The sequence below is a fragment of the Panthera uncia genome, chromosome X (genome assembly GCF_023721935.1).
Source record: "Panthera uncia isolate 11264 chromosome X, Puncia_PCG_1.0, whole genome shotgun sequence".
Classification (NCBI taxonomy): Eukaryota; Metazoa; Chordata; class Mammalia; order Carnivora; family Felidae; genus Panthera; species Panthera uncia.
The window spans coordinates 94472174-94487937 of NC_064817.1; the positions used below are offsets into that span (position 1 = coordinate 94472174).

At 43.2% G+C, this 15764-nt stretch overlaps 1 protein-coding gene across 1 annotated transcript in view; it reads right to left on the bottom strand.

Moving 5' to 3' along the window:
• The window catches only part of LAMP2 (lysosomal associated membrane protein 2), a 36557-nt gene extending 22665 nt beyond the window's left edge, over window positions 1-13892 (bottom strand). Inside the window, 4 exon segments of the mRNA XM_049644784.1 lie at window positions 386-599; window positions 1242-1360; window positions 13656-13874; window positions 13877-13892. Of these exon segments, the coding sequence (XP_049500741.1) occupies window positions 386-599; window positions 1242-1360; window positions 13656-13874; window positions 13877-13892 (568 nt within the window).
• Between the last annotated feature and the right edge of the window lie 1872 nt (window positions 13893-15764).

A 15764-nucleotide genomic window follows, 5' to 3' on the forward strand; every position in this document is an offset into this window, starting at 1 on the left:
AAGCGGCCGACTTCGGTTCAGGTCATGATCTCATGGTTCATGGGTTCGAGCTCTGCATCGGGCTCTGTGCTGACAGCTCGGAGCCTAGAGCCTGCTTTGGATTCTGTGTCTCAGGCTCTCTCTCTGCCCCTCCCCCGCTTGTGCTCTGGCCCTCATAAATAAAGAAACATTTTTAAAAAAGTTAAAAAAAACAGAGTACGCAAACAATGACAGCAAATATCATCACTGTGTTGAACACTGCTGTATGTGGGGCGGAAACAAAGACGTAAACTTTCCATTCTAGTTAGGAAGACAGTCATGCATACAGATGACTTTTAAGTCATTTACATTTGTATTATTAATAAAGAGTAAGAGAACAGAACACAAATCTAATTCTTAAGTTTACCTTTATCTTTGGCATCAGGAAATGTTGTGTTGTCACTAATGTTGTAGGAAAATGAGATACCGTCAATCGAGTAAGTAGACCCCTCCTTTGTAAAATTCACAACCCAGGAAAAACCGGATCCAAACTGCACGGCTATTTTGGGACCATTCTGGTCTTCCCCGAAAGTGCTTCCATTATATGTTGCAGTGCTGAGGTCTGAAACGGTTACAGTTTTCTAAAAGAAAAAGAAGTTTGGGGGTAAGGAACACATAGGCGGAAATGACCATCAGGCATTTACGTCGAATGTGCCAATTCAGTCTACGTTACACATCCCCCCATGGCCAGGCTGCCCTTTGGCTGGCCTGTTGTGGAAACCAGTCTCAGATTCTTCATCTACAGACCAGTCCTCTGGACAAAAGGAAAAGGAAAAATGGCCTGAACTTCTCTTCTTGATTTTTTTTTTTTTTAAATCAGGTTATAAGCAGGCAGGACCTTAACCAAAAGAAAATAAGACAAAAAGATTGAGAGGGCACCCCCCCCAAAGGAGATTATAACAGCAAACTATTAGAAATGGGAATGCTTTGATGTCAGTACATGTTAAAGCAGCACCGATGTGGTGAGGCATGAACACCACACAGTCTTTGGATCACGTGCCCTTAACCAACTGCAAGGAAAACTCCAAAGAACCAAGGAAGTAAAATATTCCTTCTAACACTACACAGAATACCTTCAGGTATCTAGGTTTTTAAAAAACCCACAGAACTGAAGCGTTAAGTCAGTTAACATATGAAATCTCATCCATAGAAGTGTATGTAAAGGATAAAGAATGGAACTGAGTTTCTACTAGAAACCTCAAGGAAAAAAGAAAAATACTTACGTAACTTTTGCTTGTAGTCTCATAGCGTATTGTGAAATTCATCTGCCATTTTGCATAAAGGCAAGTGGCTTTTCCTGAATCTGTCAAATTAAGTTCTAATGCGTAAGATGAGACAGCTCCTAGATTTATTAAAAAGAAATAAGATGGTGAAACTGTACCACAAAAACATATCTAAAATAAAAACGACCCCTATCCACCACTGAAGTTCAACCAGCTCTAAGATGAAACAAAGTCCTTTGGTATCTTGGTGATGGTTTTTCTTTGTATTTTTAGTGGACTCCTATTCAAAAAGTTAGCATTACCCCTTCCAGAAGGAATGGTTACTTGACCTAGGATGCCGCCTAGTAGTCATAGCCACACTCGCTGGTGCCTGGCTAGTTTTGTTTTAGGCAATTATAGTTTGCCCATTAGACTTTTGTTTTTAAGGTAAAGGAGGTTAAGGGGGAGCTCAGAAGGGGGCGTTAAACGGTCTCTCTCAAACCAGCTGATGGAACTTTCTCTGCAAAAATAATGACAGATCGGATGTTCTATGGTCTTGTTGCCTTCAACCCGGTCACAAGCTATGTGGCCTATGACGCATGGACGTCTTGTTGAACTGTTTTATTCTTTTAATTTTTTTAAATGTTCATTCATTTTTGAGAGACAGAGACAGAGAGAGTGTGAGTGGGGAGGGGCAGAGAGAGAGGGAGACACAGAATCAGAAGGAGGCTCCAGGCTCTGAGCTGTCAGCACAGAGCCCGACGCAGGGCTTGAACCCACAAACTGTGAGATCATGACCTGAGCCGAAGTCAGATGCTTAACCAACTGAGCCACCCAGGCGCCCCATGAACTATTTTATTCTGATGTGAAGATGTGGGATGGCTCTTTGTAAGCATGTGTACCATGTGACCAAAAGAACAGACCTTCAAAGGTTGTTAGATCCATAAGCAAAACGTGATTTTTTTTTATAAATGTAACATTCATCACTTGGCTCCATTTTAAAATCCAACTAATCAGAAAGGCTGATGAATCTTTTGACATGGATTCAAAGTCACTTCCTGTGTTCTCAACCTGCTACCTCTTTAGGCAGAGAAACCTTACCAGGACAGAAAAGCCATGGGGCTTTTGAGCTAACTTGGCTCTCATCTACACTAGGTTCAACACAGGGACATTCCCTATTAAACTGAAGAGCCCAAGAACTAAAAATACTATGTGCCAGCAAACACACCAGCAGCATAAATGACAGGCAACCAGCTTTCTTCACTGTCTCCCACATTACCCAAGGGAAAAGCAGTTTCCTGCTAAGACAGCCTTTAATGATAGCTGGGCAATCCGGCGTCATCTACAAGCAGGGACATGCTATGGACTACAGAGAATCAAGTCCTAAGAGGACTAGCGAGAAGGCGTGCCTCAGCAACAGCTTTCAAGTTGTACACAAAAGCCTGTGGTCATGATGCTCCGGAAGCCAGGCTGTCCTGCAAGCCTGAATATTATGCTGAAGCGTGTGGTTACTGAGTGCTTAAATGTATTGGTTAAGGCTTGAACAGACCTCCCGAGGCCTGAGCAGGTTCTGTAGCCATTCTTTTCTAAGTGCAATATGGAACGAAGCTGTCGTCCCTGATCCAAGGCTATCTGGTAGTGGAACTGAGGGCTCTGGCTTCTAATTTTCCTTTTTGTTTTCTCTTGCCTTTTCTTTCTTTCTTTTTTGGTTTATTTTTTAGTTTATTTATTTTTTGAGAGAGCGAGAGAAGAGAGGGCAAGCCGGGGAGGGGCACAGAGAGATGGAGAGAGACATCCCAAGCAGGCTTCATGCTGTGAGCGCACAGCCCGACGCTGGGCTCCAACTCACGAACCGTGCGATCATGACCTGAGCCAAAACCAAGATTCGGACATTTAACCGACGGAGCCACCCAGGCGCCCCTGGCTTCTAATTTTTCTGATCAACTGGAAGCCTGCGTTTTATATGCTGTCTTTCTTGGTCTTTTTTTTTTCTTTCAAAATTCCAAAAATTTATTTTTGTATTTATAGACAAGCTTATTCTCTTTTTTATTATTTTTAATTTTTTTTTAATTTACATCCAAATTAGTTAGCATATAGTGCAACAATGATTTCAGGAGTAGATTCCTTAGTGCCCCTTACCCATTTAGCCCATCCCCCCCCCACACCCCCTCCAGCAACCCTCAGTTTGTTCTCCATATTTAAGAGTCTTTTCTGTTTTGTCCCCCTCCCTGTTTTTATATTATTTTTGTTTCCCTTCCCTTATGTTTATCTGTTTTGTATCTTAAAGTCCTCGTATGAATGAAGTCATATATTTGTCTTTTTCTGACTAATTTCACTTAACATAATACCCTCCAGTTCCATCTACGTAGTTGCAAATGGCAAGATTTCATTCTTTTCGATTGCCGAGTAATACTCTATTGTGTGTATATATATATACCACATCTTCTTTATCCATTCATCCATCGATGGGCATTTGGGCTCTTTCTATACTTTGGCTATTGTCGATAGCGCTGCTATAAACATGGGGGTGCATGTGTCCCTTCAAAACAGCACACCTGTATCCCTTGGATAAATGCCTAGTAGTGCGATTGCTGGGTCGTAGGGTAGGGTAGGTAGGGTAGTTCTACTTTTAGTTTTTTGAGGAACCTCCATACTGTTTTCCAGAGTGGCTGCATCAGCTTACATTCCCATCTCTTGGTCTTGTTTAAAGTCCCGAGCTTTAACAGATCCTCCTTGTATTCAAAGCATTCAAAACTGTTAGACATAACCAAGAAAAGCCTCACGTGAGTTAATCTTTTACTTTTCAGAGATATTAAAGGAACAGAAAGAAAATGGCATAAAATAGTAATAGCACCAGTGTGTACCCATGTGGGAGACCTCATACCTCATGAAGCAGAAGGTACAGGTTGTGGTTCAAATTTACCACTACATTAAATTCAAGATAGTCTGGCTGCCAACCTAAAAATAAGAACTGAGAAGTGCCCTGAGGGCTCCAGCACTTTCTGTTCTAGTGCCTTTCTTCCTGTGACAGCTATCCCTTTCACAGAGCTTCCTGGCTTCCCCTACATCTCCAACTGCACGGGGACCACTTTTACTCCATATCTATCACCTCAAACTCAACAATTCCAAAACGAAAATTCACTCTTCTCCTTCCTCTAAACTGCTCCCCTTCTTTGGCTGTAAAGGAAAGGCAGGACCTTGAGGATTCCCCCTTGGGAATTAGGGGCACCTGGGTGGCTCAGTCATTAAGGGTCCGACTTTGGCTCAGGTCATGATCTCACAGTTGGTGAGTTCAAGTCCTTCATGGAGCTCCGTGCTGACGGCTCAGGGCCTGGAGCCTGCTTTGGATTCTGTGTCTCTCTCTTTCTCTGCCCCTCCCCTACTTGTGCTCATGCTCTCTCTCTTTCTCTAGCTCTCTCAAAAATAAATAAACATAAAAAAATATTTTTAAAAATTTTTGGGAATTAGCTTCTACTTCATTCTCTTCGTGAAGTTCTACTGATGTTTTTTTCCCCTTCAAATGCTCTCAAATCCAAACTTTGCCTTTTATTTCTTTTTCTTTTAATTTTTTTTTAAATTTATTTTTGAGAAAGACAGAGACAGAATGCGAGTGGGTTGCGGCAGAGAGAGAGGGAGACCCAGAATCCAACACCGGCTCCAGGCTCTGAGCTGTCAGCACAGAGCCCGATGGGGGCTCGAACTCACGAGCTGTGAGATCATGACCTGAGCCGAAGTCGGCCGCTCAACCGACTGAGCCACCCAAGCGCCCCTGCCATTTACTTCTATTCCCTATCCACCACCCCACCCCTAAATTACTACAGACGCCTCCTAGCTGTCCCTAGAAATGCTCCCTGATTAATGGTCCTTCAATACCTCTTCCTGTCAGGACATTGGTTCAAATACTTTTATTAGCTCCAAAAGTCCCATATTAAATTTAAATTCCTCCAGCTGACTTTCAAAGTAATCCTTGATCTCATCCCACCCTATTCCTTCAACTTCTCTCAAACCATTTTCCCAGAACACACCCTTTAATCTGGTTAAACTTGTTCCACTGGACCCAAATGCCATGCTCTATTCAACCTCTACCCCTAGACCTCTACTGTCCCTAACTTTTGAGATTTACTTTTCTTCTACCGATAGATCTAAGTGTTCACTTGAGGAAGGACCGCCTCTCTTTCGGGCTGCCTCCAAATGTGCAACACCTTCAGACCCTGCCTTTTTCTAATAATTTCTGGCAGATGTCACCACCTACTGTAAAAGCTGAAAATGTCAGATGCTTGCTTTCCCAGCCTCCCTTTCAGCAAGGATGGACGAGGCTCCACCTAACACAGGCATCTGCCCCAGATTTTAGATAGGAGGGCGGCGGAATGGAGCCAGGAATGGAAGTGTCACCCTCAGGTGGCAGTTGCTACAGCAGGATCAAGGTCCCAGGCAACAAGGCCTGCAGAGCTGGCGGTGGTGACAGTAGTGCTCGAACTGCAGTCCAACGCCTGGCGGCGCTCGTGCAGTTCAGCGACATAACGGGGAAACTGGGCCAGACCTTGACATCCACAGCCAGGAGCCCTGGTAATTCCGAGCCACTCGATATGCACGTTTTTATAAAGAAAAATGTTATTGATGCCTAACATACAGAGGGACGCACACTATCACATATGAAAGGGAAAGTTACATGGAACCTTAAGCACACAGCTCAAAGAATTTCCACAAGCTGAATCCACTTGGGTTAAGAAACAGAACATTCCAAGTGCTCCCGAAGCCCCTTCCAGGTACTTTTTCCCTCCCAAGGGCAACCACTATCCCGACTTCTAACAGTACAGGTTAGTTTTGCCTGTTTTTCAACTTGATGTAAATGGAAGCACTCGCTATGTTCCTTTGTGTCTGGCTTCTTTCACTGCATATTAAGTTAGTGGGATTCGCCCAGGTTGGTGTGTGTAACTGCAGTGTGTACGTTCTCACTCTGTACATATAGCTTTCTATTATCGGGTAAATACTCCACTACTTATCTACGCTATTGCTAATGGGCATTTGGATAGTTTCCAGTTTGGTCCTAATGCAAATGGACACGTCGGTGAACATGTGTGTATGTGTGCCTGTTGGGTACGTATCTAAGAATGAAACGGGGGATCAAAGGCTATGCATATGTCCTGATAACTGTTTAATAAATTCTTTTTCTGCTTAAAAACTACCATATTTTATTTCTTTTATTTTTTAATGTTTATTTATTTTTGCGAGAGAGCGTGCGTGCGCGCATGAGCGGGGGAGGGGCAGAGAGAGAGGGAGACAGAGGATCCAAAGCAGGCTCTGCACTGACAGCAGAAAGCCCGATGTGGGGCTCAAACTCACAAACCATGAGATCATAACCTAAGCCAAAGTTGGACACCCAACCAACTGAGCCACCCAGGTGCCCCTATCAGATTTTATTTCTGTTGCTTACAACTAAGAACCTGGAATGATAAGCTATCCATTTTTCAGCAGCCATTTTCTCCACAAAGATCTCCTGAACTATAGAAGCCTTGAAGAGCAGTCATAGTGCATACCCCCACCTTTCAGTATATTTTTGTACTATTCTGAATTATTCACTTATTTTATGCCTGTAAATCCTAACCCCTCTGTTGTCACAAGCTCCAAAACAGCAGTCTTCAACTGTAACTTCACAACCAACTGATGTGTCACAGTAAGTTACTGTATACAGCAGGTAATTTGTTAACTAATAAAAAAAGGACCCAAGTCTGTGAATGAATGATATATCTGGATTCAAGTTTCCCTTTTGATAATGTCTCTGCCACTCATTTGAATTCCAATATGCTCCCTTACCAACAGATGATCCAATCTATGCCACAGCCCCTAGGAGTGGGCCTTCTATATGAATGTCATCCATCACGGGTGCCATGGTCGGAGAGACCATGTCTATTACTTTTCCTCTATCTCCTCTCATTCCTAATAGTGCTGAATATATATTACTTTCTCAATAAATATTGACTGATTATATCAATGCAAAAATATCCTGCAACAAGGACCTGAAATATAGCTTAATCTAATTACAAAAAGGCAAATCTTCTAGTTTTGCCAAATCATGAACCTAACCTATCAGTCTTCTGGATTCTTCCTCAACCCCCAAGTCAGTTTTCGCCTCAATAAATTCTGACATGAATTTCAAGCTAGGAATAATGTATTTCCCACAAGGCAAGTTGATAGTTGAAACATTTACACTTTGCTAAAAAGTCTCCAGAAAGCCATTTCCATCCTTATTGCTGTATTTTCTTTTAGCATAGCTAAATCGTTTTTGTTTAAAAGTCTTTATGGCATTAAAAAAAAAACCCAAGGGTGGGTGCCTGGGTGTCTTGGTCAGTTAAGCATCCAACTTCGGCTCAGGTCATGATCTCACGGTTCGTGAGTTCAACCCCCACTTCGGGCTCTGTGATGACAGCTCAGAGCCTGGAGCCTGCTTCAGATTCTGTGTCTCCCTCTCTCTCTGCCCCTCTTCTGTTTGTGCTCCCTCTGTCTCTCAAAAATAAATAAATGTTAAAAGAATTTAAAAAGCCCAAGGCTGGGGCGCCTGGGTGGCTCGTCGGTTAAGCGTCCGACTTCGGCTCAGGTCATGATCTCATGGTCCGTGAGTTCGAGCCCCACGTCGGGCTCTGTGCTGACAGCTCAGAGCCTGGAGCCTGTTTCAGATTCTGTGTCTCCCTCTCTCTCTGCTCCTCCCCTGTTCATGCTCTGTCTCTCTCTGTCTCAAAAATAAATAAACGTTAAAAAAAAAATTAAAAAGCCCAAGGCTGTGTCAACTATACTCAAATAAAAAAATAATTAAATTAGTTAAATAATGTTTAAAAAAAACCCACACAGCTGAATATATCCTAGAGTGTGTAATTACAGAGCTAAGAGTTTATTCTCCAAAGAAAAAGGCATGCCTCAAAATCAACTTTCTCAAATTTAAATATCTTCTCAATCTTATTTCCAAAAAGTTCATTTATAGGCTCTTATAGAACTCAACTTATTTTTCCGAGCATGAGATGCTGCAGAAAGTGGCTAGGTTTTTACAAGTCTATCTAACCCAAAGCATAGTTGAAAAATATATATATTCGTAAACAAAATCGGGGCGGGGTGGGAACATAATACTAGTCGTACAACATAACCAATAAAAAACAATAATCTAAGAGGCGATATAATGAGGCGATTAAGAGCCCCATCTTTGGCACTGAAAAGCTAGAATTCAAATCAGTCAGTCCAATTTATTAGCTATGAGACTCTGAGCAAGTTATCCTCGCTAAGAATTGGAGTGTGTATTTCTTGAACAGGTTCTTCGAAAGCATTCGAGCCCTTCAGAGCTAAGAGAACTTTGCCAAGCAAGCTGGATATTCCAGCTTACAAGCTTCCCTTGTAGTAAACGTAGCAAGCACCTAAAGGAATCCTTCCCAAATTTTAATTATAGGTTTTTTTCATCATGTTAAGTTATGAACTCCTGAAGTCAAACTGATCCGTTCACAATGATGTTGGGCAAAGGGTCTTTTAAAAAAAAAAAAAAGGGACATAGGCATACAGTATCTACGTACTCTTTCTCCTCTGTCCCCAGGTTTGATAAATCAGATTAACTGTTCCTCATTTACAAGTCCTCATTTATGCTTCCTAATATAAGTACAATCACCCATTCAGTTGCTGATACTCTTGATTTCTGGTACATCTCTTTTGAAAAGAAAAGTAATGAAATGATTTTAAGCTACAAAATAATTTTTTTTAAGATCAGAGAGTGGGTAAGGAAGTAAGGTTCAACACTATTCAACTAATGGAAAGTGCTTATTGCTGAGTGAGTGGTGTTTGGCAGACCTCCAGAATTCTTTTGCAATGCACAGCAACATACCAACAAGTACTTATAAAGTGTGCTTTTGGATCTGAGGCAATCTCTGATCACTTTAATATGGAATTATGATCGGAATGCTTTTGTCACTACAGAAGGAAGAGCAGTCTTCCTGCAGGAAGGATCACTTAGGTCAGCTACAGTGCTGTGAAATAATCATCGATCACAAATTCCATCCAAGGATATAGGGGAAGAAAGCTGCACTCAAATATTTGAATATCCAGAATCCTATCGGATGTGATAACCAATGACTAACGGCCAAACAGTAAGCCTGTCCTTTCAAGTATCTTTGTTACAGCTAAAATAATTTTAGCAGAACCTTGAAATCAAAGTAATCAGGTTAACAAAATGTGGTAGGGTTACAGAAAGATCCCATGCTTACTTTCTCTCTTTTAGACCACCTGCAAAAGGGAAGAGACTGGTTGTTTGTGAAAACCTTATTCTCATTCTCACCAAGGACTTTCCTGCTTCTCTATGCTAACTCTCACTACTATGTAGGTATATCTGAAGGGGTACAAGTAAGATACTAGCATTATTATATGGGATTATAGTTCAGTAAATTGGTTTAAACTATCTGTATTGTTTAGCACTGATCTTGAAGTTCTAAGTCCAAAGACACAAAAAAAATTTGTTTTGGCAAAACATAATTTAAGATTCGCAGAAGAAAAAGGAGACCAAGCTGGTCTAATTTACAATCATCCCCAGTACCCACCAATGAATACCCTCAACAAAAATTCACTGAGGGTTAACTACGTACCAAGTGCTGTGCTAAGTAGGCAATGGGAAATGACAGTCCATAAGAGTCTTCACTCTCGGAGACCAGTGCCATAGGGGAGACTTGACTGGCAATGGTATTAAGGAAAAAAAAAAAGAATGGGGGGTGCACCTGGGTGGCTCAATCGGTTGAGCATCTGACTCGATTTTGGCTCTCAGGTCATGATCTCACAGCTCAGGATCCTCTGTCTCCGTTTTTCTGGCCCTCTCCCTCTCCTGTGCTCTCTCTCTCTCAAAAATAAACAAACATCAAAAATAAATAAACAAAGTGGAAAACAGGCTAGTCTAAAAACCTGAGAGTTTGGGAACGACAAGATTTACTCCTATTCCTTCAGATGGTCACCTGGCTGCCCCCCCCCAACCATAACACTCAGGTCTCTGCTCACCAGGCAATGGATAAACACTTGAGGGAGGGAGGGGCTCCTACCCCTTAAGTTCACAGTCAGGATATTTATAGGAGGTTTTTCCCACCCTGAGAAGCATCAACCCTATCAAAACCAGGAGTCAAACTAGTTACAAAAATCAATAACCACAGAAGAATTCTGAAATCTCTGAGGTCTCAAAGAAAAGACCCTTAAGACAATGATGCTCGGAAATGAGTTTCACCTACTACTCTCTTTATAATGCATCTACACAGCTTTTCTTCAGAAAAATCATATAGGTTTTCTTCAGAAAGTTCCCTAGTCAGTTAGAATTCACTCAAATACACAGCACAATGTAATCTCTGTGAAAAGGACCAACGCATAAACCCTTCAAACTCTTTTCTACGCTTGCTGTAAAGCAGCTGTTTTGTTTTGTTTTTTTTTTTTAAAGAGTTACCCTCTGGAGCCAGGATAGTTACAGAGTGAAACTGGCACAGCTTGAGTGCTCAAGCTAATGAGACTATAAACTCAGGACAGAACCTCCCCTCCGTTCGAACCCAGGAGCAGCACAAGATTCACAACAGGTCTTTTATGAGTATTTATTGACTGCTTGAAAAATTTTTGGTATCCACTCTGATATATAAAAGTAATGTACACGGGGTCGCCCAAGTGGCTCAGCAGCTGCGTGTCGGACTCTTGGTTTTGGCTCAGGTCACGGTCTCACTGGTCAGCTAGCACGTCAGAGCCCCTCGCCGGGCTCTGCACTGATGCTGACAGCTGGGGCGGGCTTGGGATTCTCTCTCCCTCTCTCTCTGCCCTTCCCCCACTTGACTGACTCTCTCTCGCTCAAAAAAAAAAAAAAAAAAAAAAAAAGGCAATGTGCCAAACCCATGAAGCAACTCAAGATCTGCTCAGTTCTTAGACCGAAAGCCACATGAAGGAGTCTGAGCCCCACACTGAACCAACAGCTGTCAGAAAAAGCAGCTGTATACAAGAAATGCTTCCCATTTCATCCTGATACCTTCTAAAAATCTAATCTAGGTACATTATGAACGTTTACTTCTCCAAATCCTGTTCTAAACCTGGAGGTGGAGGAAATCGATCTTGGAAATCTTCCAAGAAGATGAATCTAGTTAGTCCCAATCAATAAATGGCAAACTAGCAGATGAGCTGATGGGTTCTTTTATGTGCTTCTTTCTGCCTGTTTATTTTCTGCATTGAGCAAGCATTGCTTTTGTAAAAACAAGACAAAAAAGCTTTCAGTAAAAAAGAAATCTAATGACACAAAAGCCAACAAGTAAGACAACTATTTTTTTTCACTTTCTCTAAACAATAACAGCATTGTGTTTGTGCAGATTCAATTGGCAGTGAACTACTGATTAACAGATGCCTTGGTCAGATGTGTTCCATCACTGATAAGGTGTTTTCGTTGTAAACAATCCTCTCTTAGGGTCACTGGCCCCTCAGTAAGCGCTTCACTCCAACGTGACAGCTTTGAATTGTGTTTGAGCGAAGCCTCCATGGCCCCCTTTCACAAGGGCTATGGAGGCATCTCCTGCCCTGTGTGGACAGCTGCACTAGGGGCAGGGAGTCTGAACCATTTGGTGTCAGGACCCCTTACTCTCTTATCCACTGAGAACTTGAAACAGCTTTGGTTTACATGAGTTATGGCTACTAGCGTTGGCCATATTTGAAATCAAAAATGAGAAGTGAATACAACACAACATCAGAGCCATCAGAGCAGTGATGTCACCACACATTATGTAGCCTCTGGAAAACTCCACTGTACACTGGTGAAGAGTGTTGAGTGAAAAAGACAAGTAACTTCCTAGTATTACTTTAGAAATAAGTTTGTATCTGACATACGCCTCCTCAAAAAGATCCTTGAGAATCACTAGACTAGATCATCAAGAACCCTTCCAATACTATCACTCTGGAGCCAGACTTGTCAACTTTGGCACTAGTGACATTTTGAGGTGGATGAGTCTTTGTTGGGGGCACTGTCCTGTGCATTACAGGATGTTCAGCAGCATCCCAGCCTCTACCCACTAGATACCAAAAGCAATCCCAGATTGACAACCAAAACATCTGTTTGACAACCAAAAACGTCTCCAGATGTTGCCAAATGTCCACTGTTTGAAAATCCACTATTTTCAGGTGCTGATTTTATTCCACTGAAATGGGAGTTAGAATGTGTACCTCTCAGTGCCTTCTCAGACCCCTATTATGTCTATTTCCTCCCCACTCCCATCTGGGTCTGTTCCTTCTGTTCATTTATTTGGTCACAAACAGCAAGAGTCAGGGGATAGCAGCACGCACAGGATGAATCAGGTCAGGAAGAGACCTTCTGGTCAAGGTTCACCTTTCAGGCATTAAAGCCCTCAGGGACTCAGCAATCACTGGGGGAGGGTGGTAGAACTCAATCAGCCAACATTCATCCAGCCATTCTTAGGACTTGGTAACACCCCAATCTTGAGCAAGTTACCTATGGTCCTCCTCCGAAAATGAAGCGAAAGGCCAGTTGTGTGGCTACGAACACAACCTTCTGAAGGCAAAGAGGCAGTATACGAAGACTCCAAAACCTCACATCTAGGAGACCCTCCCAGCTGAAAGAGCTGGAGATTTTTTTAAAGGATTTTTAAGGTTTTTCTTTTTTGGTTTGTTTGTTTAAATCAGGATCTGGCTGGGAGGAAATAGCCGACTGGTAGAAAATCGACATCTTCAACAGTTCCAAGTCAGATCTTCACTCCCCACCAAAGTCCCCCCTCATCCCCTTCGTTTCCAGACCTTACCTCCGTGCTTTCTTGCCTGGAAATTGCCCCGGGCCACCCGAGGTCCCTACCCCTCCAAACTCGAGCTACCAAACTCAAATACAGCATCATTCCTCGTCTCTTTAATCACCCTTCCTCCACAGCCTCAAATTCCTGCCCACAAACCGTCCCCAGCCCTCTCACTGCCCCCTCAGACTCTACTGTCATATCTGCCCCTACCCTCCCCCCTTCCCCCAAGTTTCTCCACGCAGGCAATAGTCTCTCCCCTCCCCAATTTTTGCTCTCGCCCCTAAGATCCTAAGAAACCAGGGCTCCCCTGATTGTCTCTGCCACCCCAGAATCGCACGTACCTACGCTCACTCCTCAGTATCTTCCCCAAGTTACTCCTTCTACCCGGATGTGCTCCACTCCTCCCTCTTCCCCACCTACTCCCTCGGCGCCCACCCCCCCTTACTTGCCCCTTCTTACTCTCACGGGCCCTTCTTCCCCGCCATCCCTCGGTCAGGCCTTCTCTAGGTCACGGCTCGCTTCCCTGGGCCAAGCGCCACCGCCCAGTGTCAGCCTTTCAGGTTCTCACCCCCACCCCCCCGGACCAGTCTTGCAGGTTGTGGCCTTTGAACTGGGCGCCCCGGGCCCAGGCTGAGGGACTAAGCAGGAGGGCCCGACAACTCACCCAGGACTAGGCAGAGCAGAACGAGCCCCGAGCCCGGAACCGGGGAGAAGCGGAAGCACACCATGATTCCGCAAAGGAGGCGGCGGCGGCGGCGCGGCGGCAGTGGCGGTGGCGGTGGCGGTGGCAACAACAGCAGCAACACCAGGGGAAAAGCTTGCTGGAACCCGGGCAAGAGGAGCGCGGACCACCGACCACAAGTGCTGCAAACGCCAGGACAGGCGCTTCAGCGCGGGTCATAAGACTAGGGGCGGGGCTCTTTCTTGCCTTTAGCCAATCTCCACGCTTGAAAGCCGCGAGAAGGGTGGTGACGTAGGAGCCGGTGGGCGGGGCGACCACGCCCTGGCTTTTTGGTTCACAATCATTCTTATGCGCCTAAGAGATATGCGCGGACGGCTTTTTCTAAGGCTTAAAAGAGAGAATTAACTTTTGGGGGGTACAGATAGTAGAGTTTATTTCAGTTCCAACTCCTTGAGGAAGAAGAGAGTAATTTTACTGGAGTGAAACAGTTGCTAGGCATCACAACATAATATATATAAAAATAGTACCCAGTTATTACTCCAAACACTGTTGTTAGCTCTGCAGTTCGTGTTATTAAATGCACAAGGGCCCTGAGGGTAGTATGGTGTCACGGACAGCCAGAGCAAGACGTGGCCTCGAAGTTCGCCCTAGTTATAACACCCTGTTTTTCAAATGGAGGAGTTAAACTCAGAAAGAGAAAAAACCTTTTTTGAATACAGAAAGAAAGATAATAGGAAATAAAAAAAATAAAATAGAAGGGTAAAGGGGAAAAATAAAGACCCAGAGAGAGATGGTTATTGATCTACCCTTCCAGCTATTTTTCCTATGCATATCCACATGTGACTATTCTTTAATGAATTCAGACTAAGCATACTATTTGGTATCTTGACAGTTGAATAGATGAAACCTAAAATAGCAAACAAATGAAAGCATTCAAAAACTGTAAAAATCTCACGTTGGGATAAAGCACTAATTCTCAAATGTTAGTGTCCCAAAGAATCATCCAGGGAGCTTACTAGCATACAAACTCCCATACCTCATTCGTAAGAGATTCTGAAACAGTAGTTCTGTGGCTGTCCTTGGAATCCGTTTTTTTAAACAAGCACCCCCAAGTGATTCTGATTTCTGTGGTTCCTGAACTACACTTTAAGAAACACTAAAAAAAAAAAAATAGAGCTTCAAAAGCTTCTAGTCCAGGAGATCTTAATCTGGTGACCATGGATGAACTGGCCGGGGGGGGGGGGGGGGGGGGGGCGGTCTGTGAATCTCCAGAAATTACATGCAACATTTATGTATGTGGATTTTTCAGGGAGAGGGAGCATGTTATAGCTTTTACAAATTCTCGAATGGAACCTGTGAGTCCTCACCCTAACACCCACCCCTGCTCAAATATGAACAATCACTGATATACCCTATCATTTGCTTTAGCATGATTAATTCCTGAACGTGAGAACACTTATTCATGAATGTATTCTTTCATGGGTGAAACTCAGTCAGGAGCAACTGACTTGCTCTATGAGGAGCTAACATATACTATAGTATTAGGTACTGCTTTTAGCAATGAAAGTTCATTCAACTGTCCCACCACCAATAAGACTAGACAGGAGCCATGTCCTGGAGAACCCTTGATTGAGTTGAGTCCTTAGATGTTTCCCCACCCATCTTTAACTGATGGACTCTGTCCCTTCTCCCTCAACTGTAAATCACCGAACTGCACCATCAACAATGGCCAAATTATGGAAAGAGCCCAAATGTCCACCAACTGATGAATGGATAAAGATGTGCTATATAAGTGTATACACACACACACACACACACACACACACACAAACACAATGGAGTATTAGCCATCTAAAAGAATGAAATCTTGCCATTTGCAATGACGTGCGTGGAACTAGAGTGTATTATGCTAAGTGAAATAAATCAGTCAGAGAAAGACGAATACCATATGATTCCACTCATATATGGAATTTGAAAAACACAACAGATGAACATAGGGAAAGGGAAAGAAAAATAAGATAAAAACAGAGAGGGAGGTGAACCATAAGAGGCTCAAATACAGAGTATGAACTGAGGGTTGCTGCAGGGGAG